Genomic DNA, 25,091 nt, shown 5'->3' on the forward strand with positions numbered 1-25,091 from the left:
TATACATCGCTTCATTCTGAAATCTTCAGCTGGAGGAATCCTGAAAGTTTCAATAATATCACCTCTTTCTTCTTAATGCTGATGAAAATAGATCAATTTACACAAACATCTCCTTGCAGAACAACTTTCTCACTCCAGGGACTGTTCCCAGGGCATGTACATTATGTACACTCCAACACTTCACATGGAGCTATCTCACCAAATACCTGCAACTATTCAGCAAAATGTCTTTACTTCTGTATTTCAGCCCTCTTGGAGTACAGCCCCAAAGATAGGAGTACAGCCCCAAAGAAGGGGGAGAAGGAGGGAGAAGGAGTGGAGACAACATTTAAGAAGCCAGAGATACACAACTGTGAAGCTAGATGGAATTTAACATTACCGGTCGGTTATCCTTGGTTCTGAAGACTACTGCTTACGCTTTTTTCCCCCAATGATCAAATGATATTAATCGGTCAGCACCGGCTACAACCTACTGCCCTAAGAGAACCTTCGACCTCTTGGCAACCCACCTACGGCACGAGAATTCTCGCCACTCTCCATGGCGACTTCATTCTAGGCACCGCTAATTTTTCAACATGTTGAACAATTCTCGGCGACCGTAATGAGGATGTAGGAACTCTTCACGACCATGAAGGCGACTCCCCGGCAACCACCCGCGAACATGCGGTGACCATGTGGTGACTGCAAAGTCTCCTGCAGTCACCTAAAAAGTGCCTAAGTGGGACAGGCCCATTAATGGAACCATTGTGGGGAAGGGAAAAGTGTGAAAAAAAAGTGCGATTTTAAGCACATATGTTCCTATCAAAGAAAATTACTTCCAATTATAACAACAATTTACCATTTTACTGTAAGAATCATTACATTTGTCACCTCAAAAAAATGTCTCAAGTGGTAATCTATCTATATATTACTAAAACTCTCATCTTAACCACTTCCTGTCTGCGTTGTAAAAAAAGTTGCCCAAAAACGATCCCCCATAGCGCTACGATTTTTCACCACCCTACTCACCATTCTCCTCTGTTGCAAGACAATAGGTTTTGTTCCGATCGGTGAAATAGTACAACAGTTATAAAGGTTTTGAAGGTTTCCCCAACCCACACACACCCCTCCCCCACACACACCCCTCCCCCACAGCTCCCCCACCCCTCCTCCCCCACCCCCCCTCCCCCACACCCTCCTTGCACATTAACAAATCATACGTAATGCTATTTGAAAATAAATGCTGTAGATACTCAGCAGCTTATCTGTGGAAAGAAGCATAGTTAATGATTCGCGCCTCTTGAAAGTAAATTTTTGGTTGCAGGGAAGTCAGGGCAGAGAGAACAAAGGAATACCTGTCCTACAATAGAGGCCAAGTTGTCAAGGTGACACAACTGCTATTGATGCCATGTTAGAGGGCATGATAAATGCTTGTTAATCCCTAACTGAACTGTTCAGGATTAACCTCCACTCTACTTGTTGTTTCCGATTTTGGCTTAAATCAATATTTGTCGTATTATCTGATTTAAATGGATAGGCTGCAAAATAAACCTTTTCACTATACTTCGCTACATGTGACAGTAATACATCTAAAACTAAACCAGTTGCAATAAAGAGAAAGCTGGAAATTGAGTTGCAGAGTACAGAAATTCACTGAAAATCTGTTAGTACTCAGCAAATCAGATATCATCTGTGGAAAGAGAAAAACTGAGTTAATGTTACAGGTGAATGGCTATATCAGACCTGGCTACAACTGACACAAACAGGAAAGGTAGGTTATCTGAAATTATTGTGGTCAATGCTGAGGACTGCAATGTGCCAGGATGGACGATGCAGTACTGTTCTTTGAACTTTCATAAATAAATTGTTACAGTAGAGTTAAACCATTCGGCCCATTATGTATATTCTGCCATCAGTCATAGCTAATCTATTTTTCCCTCGCAACCCCATTCTTCTGCATTGCTCTCATAACTCCCGACACCCGATTTGTTGGAACAGTGTAGGAGACTAAAGACAGAAGGGTCAATATAGGAAGGAATGGTGAATTACAATGACAGGCAATTTGTAGTTCAGGGTCATTCTTGCAAACTGAATGGAAAAGTTCTGTAAAGTGGTCATTAAATCTGTATTTGTTTTCTTCAATACAGGGAGACCACATCACAGGCACCAAAAACACACCATATTCAAAGAAGTGCAAGTTAATGTCTCATGGATGGAATGAAGCGGGTCCCTGAATGGTGGGATGAAGTAAAAGATCAGGTGTTGCAATTCCTATGGTTGAGAGGAAAAGTGCCATTCCAAAGCTTCTGCATTGTCTTGCTTTTAATTTAACAATAGATTTCTCTCCAACAAAATTGACAAGAGCCATTAACTGGGCCTGTGCTATTGCCAGCACTTCTACACTCAGCCTCTCCCCTCCAGACCAGAACAAGGCTCGGGTACCTCTTTCCACCTCACCAGCCTTTGCCTGCAATGGATTATTCCAAATAATTTCTGCCACCTTTAAACTGATTCCATCACCACAGGGGTGGCATGGTGGTGCAGCAGTAGAGTTGTTGCCTTACAGTGCTTATAGAGACCCGAGTTTGTTCCTGGCTACGGGTGCTTGGGTGTACGGAGTTTAAATGTTCTCCCTGTGACCGCGTGGGTTTTCTCTGAGAACTTCGGTTTCCTCCCACACTCCAAAGACGTGCGGATAGTGTTACCATCGTTGGTCAGCGCGGACTCGGTGGACCGAATGGCCTGTTTCCGTACTGAATCTCTAAACTAAACCAGACACATTATGCCATCTCTTAGAATCTCAAAGGAATTGTTTTGTCCATAACTCCCACATCTGCTCTTCCATCTCCAATATTCACACTCCTTCAAACTGCACGTGCCCTTTTACTTCTTTCCTTATTACATCCAGGGATCCACAAAGTCCCTCCAGGTAAACCAGAAATTCATTGGACTTTTTCCAATTCTCATGACATGATCTCCACTGCACTGAATAAAAATAAATGCATATTGGGTGAACACTTTGCAGGGCATTTCAGTCAGTCAGCAGCGGTCAGCTGGACCTTCCAATTGCCTGTCACTCCCTGTCATTCCCTGACTTCCATCTTTGCAGTCCAACTCATCTCATCTTCCATCCTGGCATGATACAGCCCTCAGGACTTGACAATGAATTCAACAATATCAGGTTTCCTGTTTGTCAGAACTGGCCAGTTCTGATATAAGAGTGTTTACCTGTACCAATAACTCAATCGTTCTTAATCCATTGATGCTACCAGACCAGCAAAAATATGTCTGGCATTTTCAGGAACTGCTGTGCTCTGCATTACACTGTTTCACCAATTCTTCTTTTCTTTTCTTTCCACTTGTTGTCATTCATTTCCCTCAGTCTACACCCCTACAGACATATCAGATGAGACTGATGAATTTCATTACATTCTCTTAGACACCATTATCATGTGCACCCTGTGGACCATCTTGGGCTCTGTCCTATCACAGCCATTCCCTTTGTTCTTCACATCCTTTCCCCTTTCTGTATCTAAACTTTGTTTTCTCAATATTACAGTTCTGATGAATGGCCACAATGACCTGCAACATTAAACTTGTTTTTCTCTCCACAGATGTTGCCCAACCTAGTTAGTATTTCCAGAACTTCCTGCTTTTATATGCATCTGCAGATTGCATTTTTGCTTTTCTGTTACATACTAAGCATATATTCAAGTACCAAGTCATTTTATTTAATAGAAATAATCACTTGCAAAGCAAATGACGACAGCGACATTTAATGGTCACATGAATTGACATTAAATTAATGTGATAATATAAGCATTACTTACGGGTACAGATGTTTCTCTTTTCACAAGCTTGGCCACCTGGGTCTTTCCATTTATGAAAATAGGAATAACTTGTTTAAGAGGTCTGTTTTGAATTTTTATATCATCTAAGAAACATGTAACCTCCATTTCTAGTACCAGCAGTTTTATTTGATGCCAGTCTTCATCGAACAATCTCTACGAGCATAACAGAAATAGAATAAGATTAAAATTGGAAGTGAAATTGAAAAACCTCTGCAATCTTACCTTACTTTGTGCACTCAGTAGTATCTGAGTTAATGTGCAATTATCTTGTTCCCACATCGTATAATTCAGAAAGTCTTTTAGAAAGCTCCCACTATTACCCACCCACATCAAAATTTCCTTTCATCTATTTTCTGACAGAAATAAAAACTCAAAAGTAAACACCCTCAACAGTAGTATTTTTCTATATTTGGCAACAAAAGATGGCATCTGTTTACAATACAATTCAGTATTTTTCCAAACTATAGAAAACACTGGAGTATAATTATTGATTGAATGTACAGTACATAATTTTATCTTCAATAAGTAAAATTCCATGAATCCAGCATCTAATTACATGGAATTCCTGAATGTTCAGTATAACTCACCGGGGCCCCATTACCTATGCCCTCCATACAGGCACGGAAATCGCTGTCAAAACATGGGGGGGACACAATTACTTGGCGGCCCCTCTGATCTTTGCTCCTCCAGGACATCACCCCCCTCCACCGCGCTCCATCCTCAGTCCCACCCCACTACTTCCGCCCTGACCAACACCTCCCTCCACCAATCATCGCGCTGAATCATCATGCCCCGCCCCACTGCCTACTGACCGACGTCTCTCTTGTCCAATCGGCGCCCTCGATCATCAGTCCCACCCACACTGACTCGCGGCACTTCTTTTAAACTCACAGTAAAGTTATTATACTATATTACATCTAAAAAAAACAAAGTAAAAGGGTATTGGTGTATTAGGCTCGAGGTGCGAGGTGCGAGGGGGTAAAGATTTGATAGGGACTTGAGAAGAAATTTTTTCACACAGAGGGTAGTACGTAAATGGAATGGGCTGCCTGGCGAATTGGTGGAGGCAGGTATGATTTTGACATTTAAAAGACACTTAGGCAGGTACATGTCTGGAGGGATATGGGCCAGGTAAATAGGACAATCATGGACAAGTTGGGCAGAAATGCTTGTTTCCATGATTTTATTAAAAACAGTAATACCCAACATTCCAGAAAATCTGCCTGTCCAGCACCACCATAGTTCTGGACTATCTGAAGAGGTTTACTGTAAATATACATGGTACCTATTACTTAGGGAGTCTCATGTGCATCTTTCATCGTCAAAATATGCAGACATGTCAATAGAATCACCTATCTGGCAAATTAATTTCAGCATCAAATAAATTACTATACAATTGGACACATAGAAACATAGAAAAATAGGTGCAGGAGTAGGCCATTCGGCCCTTCGAGGCAGCACCGCCATTTAATATGATCATGACTGACCATCTAAAATCAGTACACCGTTCCTGCTTTTTTCCCATATCCCTTGATTCCTTTAGCCCTAAGAGCTAAAAGAGATACATGAATATGAATGGTTTAGAGGGACAAGTAGTAAATGAATGCAGATGGAATTAGCTTTGATGGGCATCTTAATCGGCACAGATAAGTTGGGTCGAGGAGCCCGTTTCCATATTTTAAAACTATGACTCTAAATATAAAATGCAAAAAAAATAAGATCTCAACTATTGTTTTACAAGAGTTATTTTTCTGTTGCCAACATTCACGTCTGCATTTTGACATTTTCCACACAGCATGTTTACTTTTGGTCAGAATCCTGGAATCTGACTTGTTTCCTCGCAGCTGAAAGACCCATTGCTGATTGCATTTGAAGTAATGGATGGGGTGGCGGTGAGAGATGTCAGGGTTGGAAAATGGAACATTTTTCTACTTTGGATACGCACCACTGGCATTGAACGCTCCAAAGTGGGATTACAAACAAATACAAAAAACTCATCATTGCCAAATAAATAAGGGGAAGTAAATTGAACCTCATTGCAGCACTGTTTGTGTCAGCTTTCTAACAACAACATACTATATATTTTTTTTTTATTACTGTAGGTAGAAAATGTCAAGTGATAGACATGAACCAATTGTTCAAACCCTGTATCTCAAAATAAATGCAACACCAAATGCATTGCAAGTGGGAACCTAATTTTGAAAAGGAAGATTTTCATCGCCCATTTACGTCCAAAATGAGTTAGCCCAATTCATTCACTAGAATTTTTAGATGCTGCACTAGCTGGAACATCAGGGTCTGACATGATTAATGCTTGCCTACCTTTAATAAGATAGCCTTCAACGACTAACCAACAGCCAGCCAAGGCTCTGACTAGTTAGCCACTAAATCTTGCCAAAGGGTGATTCGAAGGGTGGTTGAAAATTAAGGAGGGTTGCAAAGGGTTCATGCAGATGCATATTTAGAAATAGTTAGTCACATAGAGTTGTCCAGTGAGTTAATACACATGCTAAGCTCCTCTACACATATACAATTGGTTCATTAGTAACCATTTTCGGGGTATCTAAATTAAATTTTATTAATTATTTAAGTTGTGACATCGGATGGAAGCTGCATACCAAATCTCGTTGCACTTATGTGCAATGACAATAAAATATATTATTATTATTATTATTATTATTATTATTATTCACAGCAGATTCCAGCAAACCACACATTTACGCTGTAAGATAATGGGAATTCCTTCCAAATGCTCCATACCTCAAACCTGACTGGTTGCTTGCCAAGCACAGAAGATAGGCTGTTCAATGACTACTTATTGGTATGTTTGTTCTTCTACAACTTACAAGATTTGAAGACTACTATTCCATTTACAAGGACACCAAATCCTACAGAACAAACTAAATGGTCTTAAAAATCCTTGGAAGTGGTCCCCCTGATAACATTGCATGCAAAAGAACGGAATGGACAAAAATGTTGCAACATTCTAACTAATAATTAGTACATTTGGTCCCAATATTGCCAGAGTGCTGATGGGTTCTCACGATGCCCCTCTATATGCCAAAAAAAATCAAAACGATTATTTGGTGGCTACCAAGTAGAAATCAGCCCCACAGCAAGCCTAACCAGTGTTAAGGGCTTGTCCCATTTACGCGACTTTTTCGGCGACTGCCGGCACCCGTCATAGGTCGCCGAAAATTTCCAACATGTCGAAATTCCAGCGGCGACCAGAAAGACGCTTCGACTCTTTGGGTGACTAGGCGACTACTCACGACCATACAGGCGACACCCTGGCAACATGTCACGGGGTGAAGCCTGTATGGTCGTGAGTAGTCGCCCAAAGAGTGGCACCTTGTTCTGGTCGCCGCTGGATTTTCACCGTGTTGAACATTTTCCTCAACCTATAACGACCTATGACGGGTGCCGGCAGTCGCCGAAAAAAGTCGCGTAAGTAGAACAGACCCTTTCGTAGCGGCATTCTAAAAATACACACAGACCAGAAATTCACAGCCAATGGCAGCATAAAATGGGCTAAAATACATTACTTCTATGATACTCTACCAATAGAGATGAATATAAGGCCGTTCTTGTAACAGGCAGTCAATGTGATAAAGTTCATAATACATTTCCCCAAGACAATTTCCATCCATTTTAATTTTTGCTATCCAGTGTATATGGTTAGCAAGTTATTTACTTAATCACAATTTATGTTTATAAATATACAAACTCCAAAATTAAGGATTCGTTATAGCATCTTGCCCAGACCAGTTATTGATTGAAACATTATAACTGTGCATTAAGAATGAAATCCATGCACCAACCTTTAGTCTTTTGTCATTGAATTCCACAGTTTGGATCTCCTCAGCCAGACTGGTAGTAGTAAAAAACAGAGTCTGTTGTTCTCCATCAAGTGTCACAGCCACTTGCATAATCCCTTCTTTGGACAGGATTCTCCATAAGTCGAATTTCATCTTGTTGGTTGGGCTTTTTAAACGCAGTGTGGCAACAAATACATACGAAGGAGGTAAACCCTCCGGAAATATCTCTCTGAAAAAACAAATAGTATTTTTAGATTTCATATACTTAAACCAACTGATGAACTCATAACTCTTGAATTCACAACAAAGGAAATAGTCATCGACTTCAGGAAGTGTGGTTCATTTCAGTACACGCTGCTGCTTGTATCAATGGTTTTAAAGTGGAGACGGTCGAGAACTTCAAGTTCCTGGGTGTAAACATCACCATCAATTTGATCTGGTCTAACCATGTTGATGCTGTGGTAAATAAAGTACTCTGATGCTTCTACTTCTTCAGAAGGCTAGTTAAATTGAGTGTATCTGCAATAACTATGAACAATTTTTACAGATACAGCACAGAAAGCATCCTATCTGAATGCATCACAGCTTGGTATGGTAACTACTCTGCTCAAGCCGCGAGAAATTGCAAGGATTTTTTGAAAGTAACCCACCCCATCATACAAACTAACCTCCCTCTTCCCATTGCCTCCATCTACACCACACTGCCAAGGGAAGGCAGCCAAAATAATCAAGGACCGCTCACACCTGGCAATTCTCTCTTCTCCCCTCTTGTGTTGGACAGAAGAAGCAGAAAGCGCGTACCACCAGATTCAAGAACAATTTATTTTCCACAGTTACGAGACTCCTGAACAGACCTCTCACATGCTAAAGTAGAGTTCCCAATCTCCCAATTCACCTCATTGCAGTTTTTCATCTACACTTTCTCATCAGCTGTAACACTATATTCTGCAGTCTGTTTATTTTTATCTCTTTTGCACAACCTTGGTGACTTATGTGTCGAATGATTTTCCTGGATAACACTAAAATGAAATGCTTCAGTTCATGAGTCAATAATAAACCAATACCGATTCTGCAACTGCATTTAGCACAGAAACCTGTCTTCAACAAACCATAAGTTTCCGAATAGTTTGTCCTCACACAATGATGCATTTTCCACATTTCTATTTACATGTTTCAGCTTTGTTGAGGGGGGTTGAACAGAGGAAATTGTTTCATGGAAGATAAAGCATAACATGAGACAAATTGAAGAGGAAGTCTTAACTCCCTCTTCAGGGAGTTTGATAAATCGGGAAATTGATGCAAGGTAATAGGATGAAGGATTAGAAGAGAGCTGAACACATTCATTACATTTAAAAAGACTTACAGAACTAAAGGCTGCCATTTAACAGGGTAGTACTTTATCCGACTGCATAAATTTGATGGCTCGAATGGCCTTTTCCTATGTCAGAAACCTTTGAATTATCTTCAGCCATGGTGCAGAGACAGTAGTACTAAATATCAGACAGTAGATGGATGTATAGATAGAAACTTGATGTATTGATGTATGATGGATGTATAGATGGAGGCATGATTAGTTACAGTAGGTTGCAGGTGACACAAATGTTGGTGGTGTTGTAGAGAGCAAGGAATGCTGTATAAAACTACAGGAGAATACTTCAGATGGAAAGATAGGTGGAGTACTGGCAGATGAAATTCATACTCAATAGGCGTGAGTTGATGCATTTTGGGAAGTCAATAGGGGCAGTATACTACAAACAAAAGAGTATCGAGGTTTGGAATCGACAGCACCTAATTAATCAATACCTAATTTTAAATCTGAAACTATTTGGTACCCGATGCAAGAATTTAAATATTTAATATTTGATATGACAGTAAAATAAAACTTGCACATAATTCCAGAAAAGAATCTAGCAAGGAAACTGGTATAAGCACCACAACTGAATTCAAAATATCTGGATGTCAGACAATTGCTAGTCTATGCACGGAAAATGAACCAAAACATTCATCATTCATTTCTACCATATAAAATTCCTAATGCAATAGCAGGGTGAGTTGACATTCACTTTGGGATTATATGGCAAAATATGCATAATATATTGCTGCAGGAATGAATATGGTTACGGGTGCAATATGGAGCACTGTTGTAACCTATCTCACTCAATATTGTATTATAAGAAAGAAAGAATTTGGAGTAGGAGTGTATTAACTGGCTCTTCAAGTCTGTTCAGTCATTCATTAAAACTATGGCCGATCTTCTACTTCAGTGTGATTTTTCAGCACTGTTCTCATAACCTTAATCCCTTAATAACCAGAGATTCATCAATCTGAGTATGCTTGAGCACTGTGAGCTTTAGGGTCTGAAGAAGGGGTTCGACTCGAATTGTCACCTATTCTTTTTCTCCAGAGATGCTGACTGTCAAAAATACAAAGAGCTGGAGTAATTCAGAGGGCCAGGCAGCAAAGTGCCGCCTGACCCTTTGAGTTATTCCAGCATTTTGTGCTTTTTTAAGTGGATTAATTGATGGTTTGCTTACTGGATAAAGAAATATAATCATTAAATGAAAATTAAGCAAGCAGAGAAGTTGCTTTGTGCCTTGATTGGGAAGGGACACTTCACCACAGTGCAAGCCATAGTTATAGGGAGCCACCACAACAAATGAGGTTGTTGACTGCTCAATCTCCATTTCAGTGCTGTGAAGAGAAGTGTGGTTGGCACAGATTTGCAACATAAGAAGAAATATGATAACCAAATTGACCACAATCCTGCAGGTGCTGTGAACAGCCGTCTTAATTCACAAACTGCATTCAGTTCCAACTGCAGATTATGTACTGGCTCAACCATTAGGAGAAGATGTGCAAGTGAAAAGGAAACACCAAAGGAAGGCTAAAGGACCCAATGGTTAAAGATGGGAACCAACCGGTTCACGCCACGGAAGAGACTTTGAGGACAGGATAGGTATTGGAATTGTGCATCTGTATGAACATGGATGTACCATTACAATACAATTTACTGCTCAGATCAAGGAAATGGCAGGGAATAACCACCATCTATCAATCTCTAGCTCACAGATGCAGAAGCACAAAGTAACATCAGGTTATTCAGGTTAAACTAAAAGACTTTCCCTGAAAATGTGCAAGATGATATCTATCAAAAGGAAATGTCTTGAAATAAAGCAACATCATTTGTTTGGAGTAGGCAACAACTTGGAATGATCCGATAAAGCAATATACACAATGGGAAATAAGTTAACTCCTTGCTCTTTACCTAGAAATTTTCATTGAAGTAGACAGATACTTTGAGAATTTTAATTGGATAATCCCTCTCCACCAATTTACATTTGTGATCTAACTACATGCAAAGTAGCAATTGAGTTTAGGAGAAAGCTTGAAAAGAAACCACAAGAGAGGGGATTAACGTAAATTAATGGACAAAATGATTAGACTTGCCAACTGGGTAAACAATATTGTGATGAGATGGAAATCTAATGAATTGGTAAAGATAAGCTCAGACCCAAAAGATTTGAATCTGCACTGGTCAAAGATTGAATAAGACATGATGCAGCTGTCCAAAACTTACATTACGCAACATTTGAACAACGCACTGTCAGAAGGATGTGGCGGCTTTGGAAAGGGTGCAAAAGAGGTTCAACTGACATCTTGCCTGGATTGGAGTATATTAGCTATAAGGAGAGTTTGGACAAATTTGAATTATTTTCTCTGGAGAATAGGAGACTGAGAAGAGACCTAAGAGCAGTATGTTAAATTATGAGAAGCATAGATAGGGCAGATAGAGTCTTTTTTTCCATGGTGGCAAATGTCAAAGTTGAGAGGACATGGCTTTAAGGTGAGAGGGGGAATTTTAAAGGAGATGTGGGAGGCATTTTTTTAAAAACACGCAGGTGCCTGAAACATACTGCCAGGAGCGGTGGGCGAAGCAGATAAGACAACAATTTTTAAGAGGCATTTACACAGGCACATGAACAAGCAGAGAATAGGAGTGATATAGACTACTGTATATGCAGGGTTAATTTAACTTGGCATCATGGTTGGTGCAGACATCTTGGCACTAGGTCTGTTCCTGTGCTGCACTGTTCTGTGTTCTATGTTCAAATGAGCAATCTTCACACTGACAACATTCATCACACCAACTTGGATGATAAAAGATACAGCAACTTCCTCTTGACATTAAAATAAGCCAGGATACACTTTCACAGAAAGTTGTCAAGACTTTTGGCATTCAGGTCCATGGGGTGGATGAGCAAACCATTGGTTGTCATCTCCAGGAGTTGATGGAAAGAACTAGACCTTTACTAGGTAAAGCTAAATGCTAAGGAATGCATTACCAAGGAGAAGGGATGACAGTTCTTCAGGGTTCATGCACACCAGGCAAGGGTAAGCAAGCCCACAAAAAGTATGAGGACAAGAAAGAATGGGCAAATTTTGGGGGGCATGAGAATTATTTATTTTTCACATGTCAGACATACACCAACCCTGAGAGCTAATGAAAGATACAATCCCATGAAAGAAATGTTAACAAATTTAAGGAAGTAGTGTTCACTGAGACAAACCAGTCATAATACAAATGAAAACAAGCCATCACTTTACAGATAGATGTTTCCTTGCAAACCCTGAGAGTAATATTTGCAAATAAAACCCTCCTAATGGCAGAAGCCACACTTGCCAACATGGAAAGGGAGCCACTGGCAACCTTATAAGGAAGTTCCACACCCATCTCTATGGAAGGAAATTCACACCAGAAGGCGATTACTGACTCTGGATCAAATCTATTAAAAGAAACTACATAGAATGCCAACAAGCCTGAAAGGATTACTGTTGAGTTTTCAGTTATGATTTCATTCCGAAATCCAAACCAGGAAAATGATCGGTGCTGGCAAATGCCGTCTCTCGCCTGTCACTGCAAGTAAAGCATGAAATGGCAGATCTGAATGTAAAGACACATTACTTGGTAAATGTGATACCGACAACGCCAAGTGAGAGAGAGCCAAGCAAATGATTCAGAGTTAGTCTAAATTTGTGACACAAGCACAGCGAACAACAGGAGATTATTAGTCAATCGGAGATGGTGCCTCAATGGAAGAAAGCTTTCTTTAGTTTAGTGGCATTTAGTTTAAAGATAGAGCATGGAAACAGGCCCTTTGGCCCACCACGACCGCGCTGACTAACGATCACCTGTACACTAGCCAATTAACCTACAAACCTGCACGTCTTTGTAATGTGGGTGGAAACAAGAGTCCCCGGAGAAATCCCATGCGGTCACAGGGAGAACATACAAACTAAGTACGGTCACAGGGAGAACATACAAACTAAGTACAGACAGCACTCGTAGTCAGAATAGAAAGCCGGCCTCTGGCGTTGTTAGGCAGCAACTCCACCACTGCATCACCCCTCAAACAATTACTCCAAAAAAAACCACGAATGTCACAGGAAACTGAGAGTTGGATCCACTGTATATCAGAATGTCAAATATAAAATGCAGCGGGAATGGTGTATGTCAGAATCAGAGAAATACACGTGGCATAGAGTTTGAGCTGATCTGTTTATACAGAAGGAGCATGTAAAGTATCTTTCATACTTCCTTTTATTATAGAGGGCGAGGCCATTTTAGCTCATCAAATCTTTGCTGGCTTATGAAGCAATCTCATTTCCCCACCAATTTCCCTGCAGACTGCAATTCCCACATTTCCATCAACTCCCTCCAGATTCTACCACTCACCTTCACACGAGGGGCAATACTGTAACTAAAGGACCAACTCACTCATCTTTTGGGGGAAATCAAGACACCCAGGGGGAGCCCATACTATCACAGGGACAGCATGCAAACTCAACACAGCCAGTACCAGAGACCAGGACAGAACCCAGGTCATTGGAATTGTGAGTAGCAGCTTTACTAGGTACGCTACAAGATGCCCTGTATCTCACATTTTTGTCCAGTTTTGGTGACTCAATAATTACTATAGCAATCCAAATCCTGATCACAGAAGAAGGAATTTCTGAGAAAATAGTGAAGGACTTGACTTGCTGAATAATACAAGTTCACAAATTTTGACCCCATCTAGACCCCGTCAGAGAAGATACGGTTTCATAGAAAGGCTTGTTCAATGAGCCAAGAAGACCAATGTCAAATGCAGAGAGACCAAAGGAACAAACCTTGTCATGCCAATCCAGGACCTGCATGAAACCTCCAGCCTAGCTAATGAATAGCAGAAAGTATAAAACAACTTTCATCAAACAAAATACATTCTCCACAAGATCAATAAGAATTGGCAATGACTGGCAGACACAATGTGAATGGAAGGCAGCATCATAAAAGCCAAATAAATCTTCACCCAGGTTTTTGAGGGAATATGCTGTGCAGATAGAGGATCCAGTTATGAAAACCTAAAACTCAGTTAAAATAATCAATGAAGTTGATTTATAGGTTTATAAACATACTCCACTACATCATAGGTTTATTTTATTAGGACTGAGAGAGCAAGAAGACAACAAGGAACATAATCCATCTCAAGCCTGTACCAGCAAAAATAGACATTTTGAGTGCACCTTCTACAATATAGTAGTAAAAGGCACCTCACCGCCTGCATAACACACCAACTCAGAGAGAGGACAACAACACTCAAATTCTTTCGATGGAGGCATAACATCTTGCAATCTGAGCCATATTAGTTACGTTGCAATAACAAGACAGATTTAAAATTTGGGCTTAAAAATTACATCCAAGTTTTAAGCTTTAAGTAAACTGGCATCCAAATCTCAGTATATTGCTCCAAGAATTAATAGGAATTTATATTGCAGCAGCATCTGAGCTTTGGTGTAAAAGCATGTAAGTCACAGATCTAGGTCTTAAAGTACATTTTAAATACATAATTCTGGGACATTTACACACTGGAAAATAAATTCTGGCGGAATAAAACACTAGAAGCAAATTATATTTTATGCCAAATCAGGTTTATATATTCTTTAATGCACAATTATATAAATTAAGTGCCAACTCTGCAAAGGCATCAATCCGTTTTTAGCACTGTAATCATTTCATAATTTCCGATTTAAGTTTTAAATAGACAACTATGGAGATTTTAAGGTTAACTTGTTTGTATCTAGGGAAACTCAAATTTCAAATCCAAGAATGACATTTCCTGATGCCAGTTTTGTTATTGTAAGGACTGAACCATGTGAATATTTATAAATACTCATTATCATATGGAAGACTTCCTGTGGAGATACTCTGATAATGTTCCATCCAACATCAGTTCCGTTGAACTCTCCCAACAGATTCTGCTCCCGACAAAATTAAAAAAAATCAATTTAACTGGGTATATTTCAAGATAAATGCTGCAGATTTAAAATCATTGCATTATAATTTGCTGATCGAATGCATTTTAACAAATGCATGAATATAAGAAAGGAAAAAGAGGATTCAATTCCTACAGTCTGCACAAGAAGAGGGTTATTTATCTATTCCTTGACTTCACTCTCCACCTCCACCCCCGTACTTTCCTCAAATCACTTGACCAAAAATCTATGAACTCAGCCTTAAATAAACTCTGGCTGAGAATCAACAGCCCTCCGGGTTAGGGAATTCCACAGATTCATGACTTGCTGAATGAATAAATTTGTCCTTGACTCTCTATTAAATACCTGACCCCTTAATCTTAGACCCAGACCCTGGATTCTAGACCTGTCAGCCTATGGAAACATTCTCAACCACTAGGCATTGTAAAGATTTTAACCATTTCATGGGCTCACATTCAGTTTGATATTCTCAAACTAATATGTCCATTCTGCTCCATTTCTCTCACTGGACAATCTTTAAATCCCAGTCAATCCAGTGAGCCTTCACTACATCCCTTCAATACAAAGTATAGTCTTCTATCAGCATGGGGATCAAAACATCATCATTGCAGCTAGACTTCTTTATTCTATGTCTATATATTGGCTATATTTAAGGGGGAGTTAGATGTGGCCCTTGTAGCTAAAGGGATCAGGGGGTATGGAGAGAAAGCAGGTACAGGAGTTTTCAAGAAGGAACTGCAGATGCTGGAAGATCGAAGGTACACAAAAATGCTGGAGAAACTCAGCGGGTGCAGCAGCATCTATGGAGCGAAGGAAATAGGCGCCTTTTCGGGCCGAAACCCTTCTTCAGACTGATGGGGGGTGGGGGGGGGGGAGAAGGAAGGAAAAAGGGAGGAGGAGGAGCCCGAGGGCAGGGGGATGGAAGGAGACAGCTCGAGGGTTAAGGAAGGGGAGGAGACAGCAAGGGCTAGCAAAACTGGGAGAATTCAACGTTCATGCCATCCGGACGCAAGCAACCCAGGCGGAATATGAGGTGCTGTTCCTCCAATTTCCGGTGTTGCTCACTCTGGCAATGGAGGAGACCCAGGACAGAGAGGTCGGATTGGGAATGGGAGGGGGAGTTGAAGTGCTGAGCCACCGGGAGTTCAGGTAGGTTATTGCGGACTGAGCGGAGGTGTTCGGCGAAAAACGATCGCCCAGCCTCCGCTTAGTCTCCCCGATGTAAATCAACTGACATCTAGAGCAGCGGATGCAGTAGATGAGGTTGGAGGAGATACAGGTGAACCTTTGTCACACCTGGAACGACTGCTTGGGTCCTTGAATGGAGTCGAGGGGGGAGGTGAAGGGACAGGTGTTGCATTTCTTGCGGTTGCAACGGAAAGTGCCCGGGAGGGGGTGGTATGGGAGGGAAGGGAAGAATTGACAAGGGAGTTGCGGAGGGAGCGGTCTTTGCGGAAGGCAGACATAGGGGGAGATGGGAAGATGTGGCGAGTGGTGGGGTCACGTTGGAGGTGGCGGAAATGGCGGAGGATTATTTGTTGTATTTGCCGGCTGGTGGGGTGAAAGGTGAGGACTAGGGGGACTCTGCCCTTGTTGCGAGTGCGGGGATGGGGAGAGAGAGCAGTGTTGCGGGGTATGGAAGAGACATGGTGCGGGCCTCATCTATGGTGGAGGAGGGGAACCCCTGTTCCCTGAAGAACTAGGATATTTCCGATGCCCTGGTGTGGAACGTCTCATCCTGGGAGCAGATGTGGCGTAGGCGGAGGAATTGGGAGTAGGGGATGGAGTCTTTACAGGGGGCAGGGTGGGAAGACGTGTAGTCCAGATAGCCATGTGAGTCAGTTGGTTTGTAGTGTATGTCGGTCAGATGTCTGTCCCCTGCGATGGAGATGGTGAGGTCAAGGAATGGTGCAGGTACAGGATACTGAGTTGGATGATCAGCCATGATCATATTTAATGGGGTGGACGATTGCAACCTTCACGTGGTCAGCCCTGTTTCGACTAATGCAAACAACTCGACGTGCACAAACGGAAGATCAAATAGAACAAGTTGTCCAACAACTTTAGGCTGTGCACGCCACACGAAAGAGGAAGAGGATCATATTGAATGGCGGTGCAGGCTCGAAGGGCCGAATGGCCTACTCCTGCACCTATTTTCTATGTTTCTATGTCTCTAATTTGACTGGAGTTTAGTTTAGTTTAAAGATACAGCGCGGAAACAGGCCCTTCAGCCCACCGAGTCCACGCCAACCAGCACTGGTTCTATCCTACACACTAGGGACAATTTACAAAAGTCAATTAGCATTCAAATTTGCATTTCTTTGGAATGTGGGAGGAGACCAGAGCACCCAGAGGAAAACCCACGTGGTCACAGGGAGAACGTGCAAACTTCATACAGCCATAGTCAGGATCAAACCCACATCTCTGGTGCTGTAGAACAGCAGCTCTACTACTGACCCACTGTGCTGCCCTGAGTTATTAACTGACCATTGCCTTCCCACATGGGAATGTCTGTGTGGAGTTTGCAGATTCTCCCTGTGACCACATGGGTTTCCTTCAGTTACTCCGGTTTCCTCCCACCCCAAAGATGTGTGGGTTTGTAGGATGATTGGTCTCTGCAAGATTATCCCTAGTGTGTGGGGAGTGGATGAGAAACGGGGATAACATAGAACGAGTGTGAATGGGTGATCGAAAGTCAGTATAGACTCCCTGGGCCGAAGGTAGACACAAAGTGCTGGAGTAAACTGAGCGGGTCAGGCAGCATCTCTGGAGAAAAAGGATTGGTGGTGTTTCAGGTCGGAACTCTTCTTCGGACTGAAGAAGGGTTCAAACCCAAAATATCACCCATTCTTTTTCTCCACAGATGCTGCCTGACCCGCTGAGTTAATCCGGCACATTGTGTCTATCTTCGGAATAAACCAGCATCTGCAGTTCCTTCCTATCCCCAGACCGAAGATCCTGTTTCCATGCTGTACCCTAAAACTGAATATACTAAACATTTAAGAATCTGAATGAGCTCTTGAATCAACAAGGTACAGAAGGCTACAGAGCAAGTACTGGTAAATGAGATTAGGACAGATAGGCATTTAATAGCCAGCATGGACGTTGCGGGTCAAAGGCCATGTTTCCGTAATGTACGACTCCATGGATTTGGATATCAGTAGCAGGATCTGTCTGAGTCAGCATGGATTTACGAAGGGGAAATCATGCTTAACTAATCTTCTAGATTTTTTTGAGGATGTATCTGGGAAAATGGACAAGGGAGAGCCAGTGGAGGTAGTATACCTAGACTTTCAGAAAGCATTTGATAAGGTCCCACATAGGAGATTAATGGGCAAAATTAGAGCACATGGTATTAGGGGTAGGGTGCTGACATGGATAGAAAATTGGTTGGCAGACAGGAAACAAAGAGTAGGGATTAACGGGTCCCTTTCAGAATGGGCAGGCAGTCCCTTTCAGAATGACAAGTTACAGCAAGGCTCGGTGCTGGGACCACAGCTATTTACAATAATGATTTAGATGAAGGGATTCAAAGTAACATTAGCAAATTTGCAGATGACACGAAGCTGGGTGGCAGTGTAAACTGTAAGGAGGATGCTATGAGGATGCAGGGTGATATGAACTGGTTGGGTGAGTGGGCAGATGCATGGCAGATGCAGTTTAATGTGGATAATTGTGAGGTTATCCATTTGGTGGCAAAAACAGGATAGTAGATTATTATCTAAATCGTGTCAAGCTAGGAAAAGGGGAAGTACAACGGGATCTGGGGGTCCTTGTTCATCAGTCACTGAAAGTAAGCATGCAGGTGCAGCAGGCAGTAATGAAAGCAAATGGCATGTTGGCCTTCATAACAAGAGGAGTTGAGTATAGGAGCCAAGAGCTTCTTTTGTAGTTGTACAGGGCCCTAGTGATACCACACCTGGAGTATTGTGTGCAGTTTTGGTCTCCAAATTTGAGGAAGCTCATTCTTGCCATTGAGGGAGTGCAGCCTAGGTTTACAAGGTTAATTCCCAGTATGGCGGGACTTTCATTTGCTGAGGGAATGGAGTGGCTGGGCTTGTATGCTCTGAAATTTAGAAGGATGAGAGGCAATCTTATTGAAATTGAAACATATAAGATTATTAAGGGTTTGGACACACTGGAGGCAGGAAACATGTTCCCGATGTTGGGGGAGTCCAGAACCAGGGGCCACAGTTTAAGAATAAGGGGTAAGCCATTTAGAACGGAGATGACAAAATACTTTTTCACACAGAGAGTTGTGAGTCTGTGGAATTCTCTGTCTCTGGAGGCCGGTTCTCTGGATGCTTTAAAGAGAGAGTTAGATAGAGCTCTTAAAGATAGCGGAGTCAAGGGATATGGGGAGATGTCAGGAACGGTGTACTGATTGTGGATAATCAGCCATGATCACATTGAATGGCGGTGCTGGCTCGAAGGGCCGGATGGCCTACTCCTGCACCTATTGTCTATTATTGTTAATTACCACACAGCAAGAAGTTGGCCAACATGCCCTTGTTATTGCCAGCAGCTAATATCATTGATAGTGCATTGCTGTCTTCCTGCAAGGGTGTGATGCTCCATAAAGTAAAGTAAAGTAAAGTAGCTTTTATTGTCATTTAGACCTTTCGGTCCGAACGAAAATTCCGTTGCCTTGCAGTCATACATATAATAAAAATGACAAAAACACACAATAAACACAAATTTAACATCCACCACAGTGAGTTCACCAGGCACCTCCTCACTGTGACGGAAGGCAAAAATCTTAAAGTGCTTGTCTCTTCCCTCCTTGTTCTCCCTCTGCTCCGAGGCGACCTGTGAGCTCCCGACGCTGTCGTCCACCGTGGCCGATCCTCCGAGGTCGGGTCGCTGCTGCTGCTGCCGCCGGAACGCCACAGCTCCGATGTTGCCGCTGGAACGCTGCCCCAGCTCCGAGGCCGCCAGCTCCGCCATTAGGCCTCGGCGCAGACGGAGACGAACACGGGGGATACGACAAGAGAAGTCGCATCCCCCCGAAGGAAGAGACCAAAAACATGTTTCTCCCCCCACACCCTTACACAACATAATAAAATAAAACCAAAAATTAACTAAAACAGGACAAAAGAACAAACAAAAGAAAAAGAAAAAACAAACGGACTGCAGGTGAGCCGCAGCTGCTAAGGCAGCGCCGCCATCCATTCACCCACAATTACTTTATAAACCAGAACATTCTTAGACAGGTCTTAGATTATTGCATTTTTTACTGTAAATCATACCTGGTGTCTTCAGTCACATCAATTTCAGACGACAGGAGGAAACCTGCTTGTGTGGTCAATGATCCAAATATTTCCTGAGCTTTTTGAGGTATTTTAAAGCCCAACATTAGTTCAAAGCCCTTCTCATCACGTGAAGCTACAGGGATTCTTGTAGGACACACAGATTCTGTAGAAAATATCATGCAAAATGAAGAAAATAATTCTCTGTACAGAAATTATTTTCATTTTAAACACAATCATAATTATTCAAGTTTTATCAGTGAAATAATTTAATTCCAATTTTATCGGGCATCTCACTTGAGGCAGGTAGTATAACCACATTTAAAATATATTTAGACAGGTACTTGGATATGAAAGATATGGGGAAAATGCAGGCAGGTGAGACTATATCCTCGATAGCGGATCTTGGTCAGCATGGGTAAATTGGGCCAAAGGGCCTGTTTCCGTGCCATATGATTTTATAGCTCCATCATGCTCTTGTTAGCATTTAAGCCCCAACCAATCTCTCAGGAAAACAAGATCCCTTGGCTGTTCATTTGATTGCAGTTTGTAGGATCCTGCTGTCGAGATGTTGGTGGTAGCATTGTGGAGGTGTTGCTATTTTAAAGGTACTTCAGTGGTTGTGAAGAACTTGATGCACAAAATAAATCGTATCCTTTTCTTCTCTCTTACTGTGACACAAACGTGCAGTAGCTGTGAGGGTGAAGAGTGTGCCAGAGGCTAAGGACAATGCTAAAAATTGTGAAACCAACCTAATCGGTGGTCAGGTTGAGCAACGCAAGTGGGAACAATCACACTGAAGTATTAAGGAGGGAAGTACAGAGGCACAAATATAAGATACAAAGCTTTACTTTTCTCTCTTATTGAAAGCAATAGTGTCCATGAATCATTTTTTCAAACCACAACACTGCCAGAGAATCCAAGAGGATTGGCATCATAAGTGCAGAATTAAAAGGAGCAATTAATTTCACAGTCTTCCATCACCAACTGCCAGCTTAAGCTTGAGTCTCAATGGTACTTCCTCAGACAAGTCCATGGGAATAAAAAAAAATTCACATAGCCGGATTTCTAGACATCTCAATGCACTTTACATTAATTAAGCACTTTTCAATTATAGTTGCTGCTGTTAATGCAGGAAATATTGGAGAAAGATTCCTTTCCATGAATAGAAACATGGTAAACCATATAACCATATACAGCACGGAAACAGGCCATCTCGGCCCTACAAGTCCGTGCCAAACAACTTTTTCCCCTTAGTCCCACCTGCCTGCACTCATACCATAACCCTCCATTCCCTTCTCATCCATATGCCTATCCAAGTTATTTTTAACCTTAACCTTCTGCTCTCCAGAGAATAAAGACCTAACTTATTCAACCTTTCTCTGTAACTTAGTTGTTGAAACCCAGGCAACATTCTAGTAAATCTCCTCTGTACTCTCTCTATTTTGTTGACATCCTTCCTATAATTGGGCGACCAAAATTGTACACCATACTACAGATTTGGTCTCACCAATGCCTTGTGCAATTTTAACATTACATCCCAGCTTCTATACTCAATGCTCTGATTTATAAAGGCTAGCATACCAAAAGCTTTCTTTACCACCCTATCTATATGAGATTCCACCTTCAAGGAACTATGCACGGTTATTCCCAGATCCCTCTGTTCAACTGTATTCTTCAATTCCCTACCATTTACCATGTACGTCCTATTTTGATTTGTCCTGCCAAGGTGTAGCACCTCACATTTATCAGCATTAAACTCCATCTGCCATCTTTCAGCCCATTTTTCCAAATGGCCTAAATCACTCTGTAGACTTTGGAAATCCTCTTCATTATCCACAACACCCCCTATCTTGGTATCATCTGCATACTTACTAATCCAATTTACCACCCCTTCATCCAGATCATTGATGTACATGACAAACAACAAAGGACCCAACACAGATCCCTGAGGCACCCCACTAGTCACCTGCCTCCAACCCGATAAACAGCCATCCACCATTGCCCTCTCCCATTCAGCCACTGTTGAATCCATCTTGCTACTCCACCATTTATACCCAACAGTTGAACCTTCTTAACCAACCTTCCATGAGGAACCTTGTCAAAGGCCTTACTAAAGTCCATATAGACAACATCCACTGCTTTACCCTCGTCAATTTCCCTAGTAATCTCTTCAAAAAATTCAAGAAGATTAGTCAAACATGACCTTCCAGGCACAAATCCATGTTGACTGTTCCTAAAGACCAGATAATTTGTTTTAGTAACAGTGATTGAGATATAAGTAGTATGTAGGTCAGCAGAGAGATTTCTCCCATTTGCCTACTCAAAATGGTATGATGGTATTTTTTAAGGTTCACCCAGGAGATCAGACAACACCCATGTTTGATTCCTAGTGGTCATGTTGTGGAAATTCGATGCTCTCACCATGACAGACTGGGATTATTTCATGGTCAGAGAAATATATTTTTTGGATAGCACAGTAGCACAGCTAGTAGAGTCACTGCCTCATTCTTCAAGGGAAGCATGTTTAATCTTGACCTCTGGTGCTGTCTGTGTGGATTTCACACATTCTCCTCTGACAATATGGATTTTCCCCCCAGTGTCCTCTAGTTTCCTCTCACATCCCAAAGATGTGCAGGTGGATAGATTCATTGGTCACTGTAAAATTTTCCTGGTGTGCAGATAATAGCAGAATCTGTAAAGTACCAATAGGAATGCTAGGAGAACATAATAGTATTAGTGAAAATGAATGCTTGATGGTCAGAAGATACTCGGTGGGCTGAAGAGCCTGTTTCACTTTTGTATGACTCTATACCAGCTAAAAAACATTTCTAACAGTAGTGGGAAAGCTAACACAGGTCAAGAATACATCACCCTCGCAATTGGGTTTCACAGAGTTTAACTGCTACAACATCAGAAGGCCTTTCTAATAATAAAATGACATTTGGCTCAGCTGAAGTAGGCCAGAATGAGCCACCTCACACAAATGCTTGGATCATGGTGCCCCTGGTTTTCATGCTATTGACTTTAATTATCTCCAATGTCCAATGAAGGAAATATTTTTGAATTTCCAATAGGAAGGATTCACTGTAACACATTTTCAAATGCAGCTTGAAAATTGAGTTTCCAGCAAGGAGGTTTCAATAAATTTGAGGTTTCTAAAAGGTTTCAATATCTTTCCTGGATCTGTCTTATTGTTGTAGTTTTCTCATCAGTGGCTGTGTGCAGTTGTGTTGGTCCAGAATATCATCATTATTTCCTCCTGTGCTGTCTGGCACCACTCACTTGTACAGGATATACCGCAATTGAATATTTAAAGAAATGTATCACGTGGATTTCCTCCACCCCACACATTTAAATTAAAATCCTTGACATCAAGAAATCTGAGCTACTCAACAAAAGAGCTCTTACAGATCCTGCCAAGTTTATTTTAAGCAATGTTTCTGCATGCCAGATTAGATTTAAGGACCCCTTTATTCTAAAATGTACTTGAATTTACCATCAATTTGCAGGAGAAGACAAGGGTTTGCAGCTGGATGCAGAGGAACAGGAGGCGGCCATTCAGTCACTCAAGCCTGTTCTATTCAGTGGCATCATGGTTGATGGGTCATCCAAATCCAGTATCACATATGGGGTGTATTAAAGTGGTGGAGCTGGTCTCTCGTGGTACTGGGGTGGCTAGCGAGCGGATTGCATTGAATTTTACCCTGGGGTGGTCCACAGTTATCATAGCAGTTGTACATTTTACTCAATTGGGCAGGTGCAAAGAGCCGACCAACCTTAAATTTAGGGCCTAGGGCAGCAACTTCTACCACCCCACCTCTGTCCCACCACTAACGCTGCTTGTGCCCCAATCCCTCAAGGGGCAATCCACCATCGAATGTCAATTTCTTTTCTAAATAAAAGTCAGATACTTCTTTTTAAAACCAACTTTTTACTTGGCACATCTAATCTTTGATCTTCCTGATCTTTGAACTGCCTGGCAAACATTTTATGGACTCAAGAAGCTGAAATTGTTGGTACATCAATAAGCAGTTATATGACCATTCGAGGACAATCTTTCTAGGCACAGAAGTATGGAGATCTGAGGTCTGAGAATCCAAAATATCATTTCACCTTCGACTTCAGAACAATGAAGGAGAGGAGAACAATGGCTGGCAGGGAAACAATTCAGTAGCTGGAGTAGCCTAATTCTCAAAATAAATGGATTAATTCTCTGATGGAAAAATGAAACACCAGCTTAGCAATTCTGGGAATTAAAAAACTGCAGATGCTGAAAATCTGAAATAAAACAGAGAATGCTGCAAGTAAGGCATCTTTTGTAGGAAAAAAAACAGAGTTTATACTTCAGGTCTTCCCCACATAAGGTCTAAAGTTCTAGCAAAGAGTCCTGAACACAAAACCATAAGGGGGCTGTCCCACTGCGGCACCCTAATCCGCGAGTTAAGAAGAGTGCCTTCGACCTTCAAGCTCGAGGTCACTCGCCTGGAAAACCTCGAGCTGGATCGATCGCCCGCCTTGAACCCGCGAGCTGGATCGACTGACCGCACACACACACACGCACGCGCACACACACACACACACACACACACACACACACACACACACACACACACACACACACACACACACACACACACACACACACACACACACACACACACACACACACACACACACACACACACACACACACACCAATGAGCCAATTAAAATGCCCAGTCAGCGAAGGAGATTGCCTACGGCTGCCCTCGACTGCCTGGAAGTAAATATCGACCCCACTCCACTGCATTACGAGTCAAAAAGAATCATGCCGACCATTTAAATTGGATAGTTATATGGATGGGAAGGTAATGGAGGGTTATGGTCTGAGCGCAGGTATA

The 25,091-nt window shown here is 41.8% G+C and overlaps 1 protein-coding gene across 3 annotated transcripts in view; it reads right to left on the bottom strand.

The window, feature by feature from the left end:
* si:dkey-225n22.4 (collagen alpha-1(XXI) chain) overlaps positions 1–25,091 on the bottom strand; it is a 159,265-nt gene that overhangs the window by 112,629 nt on the left and 21,545 nt on the right. For all 3 annotated transcript variants that reach the window (XM_055634805.1, XM_055634803.1, XM_055634804.1), the window contains exons 4-6: positions 20,209–20,374; positions 7,652–7,877; positions 3,810–3,983 (exon numbers count right to left, since the gene is read on the bottom strand). In XM_055634805.1, the coding sequence (XP_055490780.1) occupies positions 3,810–3,983; positions 7,652–7,877; positions 20,209–20,374 (566 nt within the window). The remainder of the gene's footprint in view (positions 1–3,809; positions 3,984–7,651; positions 7,878–20,208; positions 20,375–25,091) is intronic.

The sequence above is a fragment of the Leucoraja erinacea genome, chromosome 4, assembly GCF_028641065.1.
Source record: "Leucoraja erinacea ecotype New England chromosome 4, Leri_hhj_1, whole genome shotgun sequence".
Lineage (NCBI taxonomy): Eukaryota > Metazoa > Chordata > Chondrichthyes > Rajiformes > Rajidae > Leucoraja > Leucoraja erinaceus.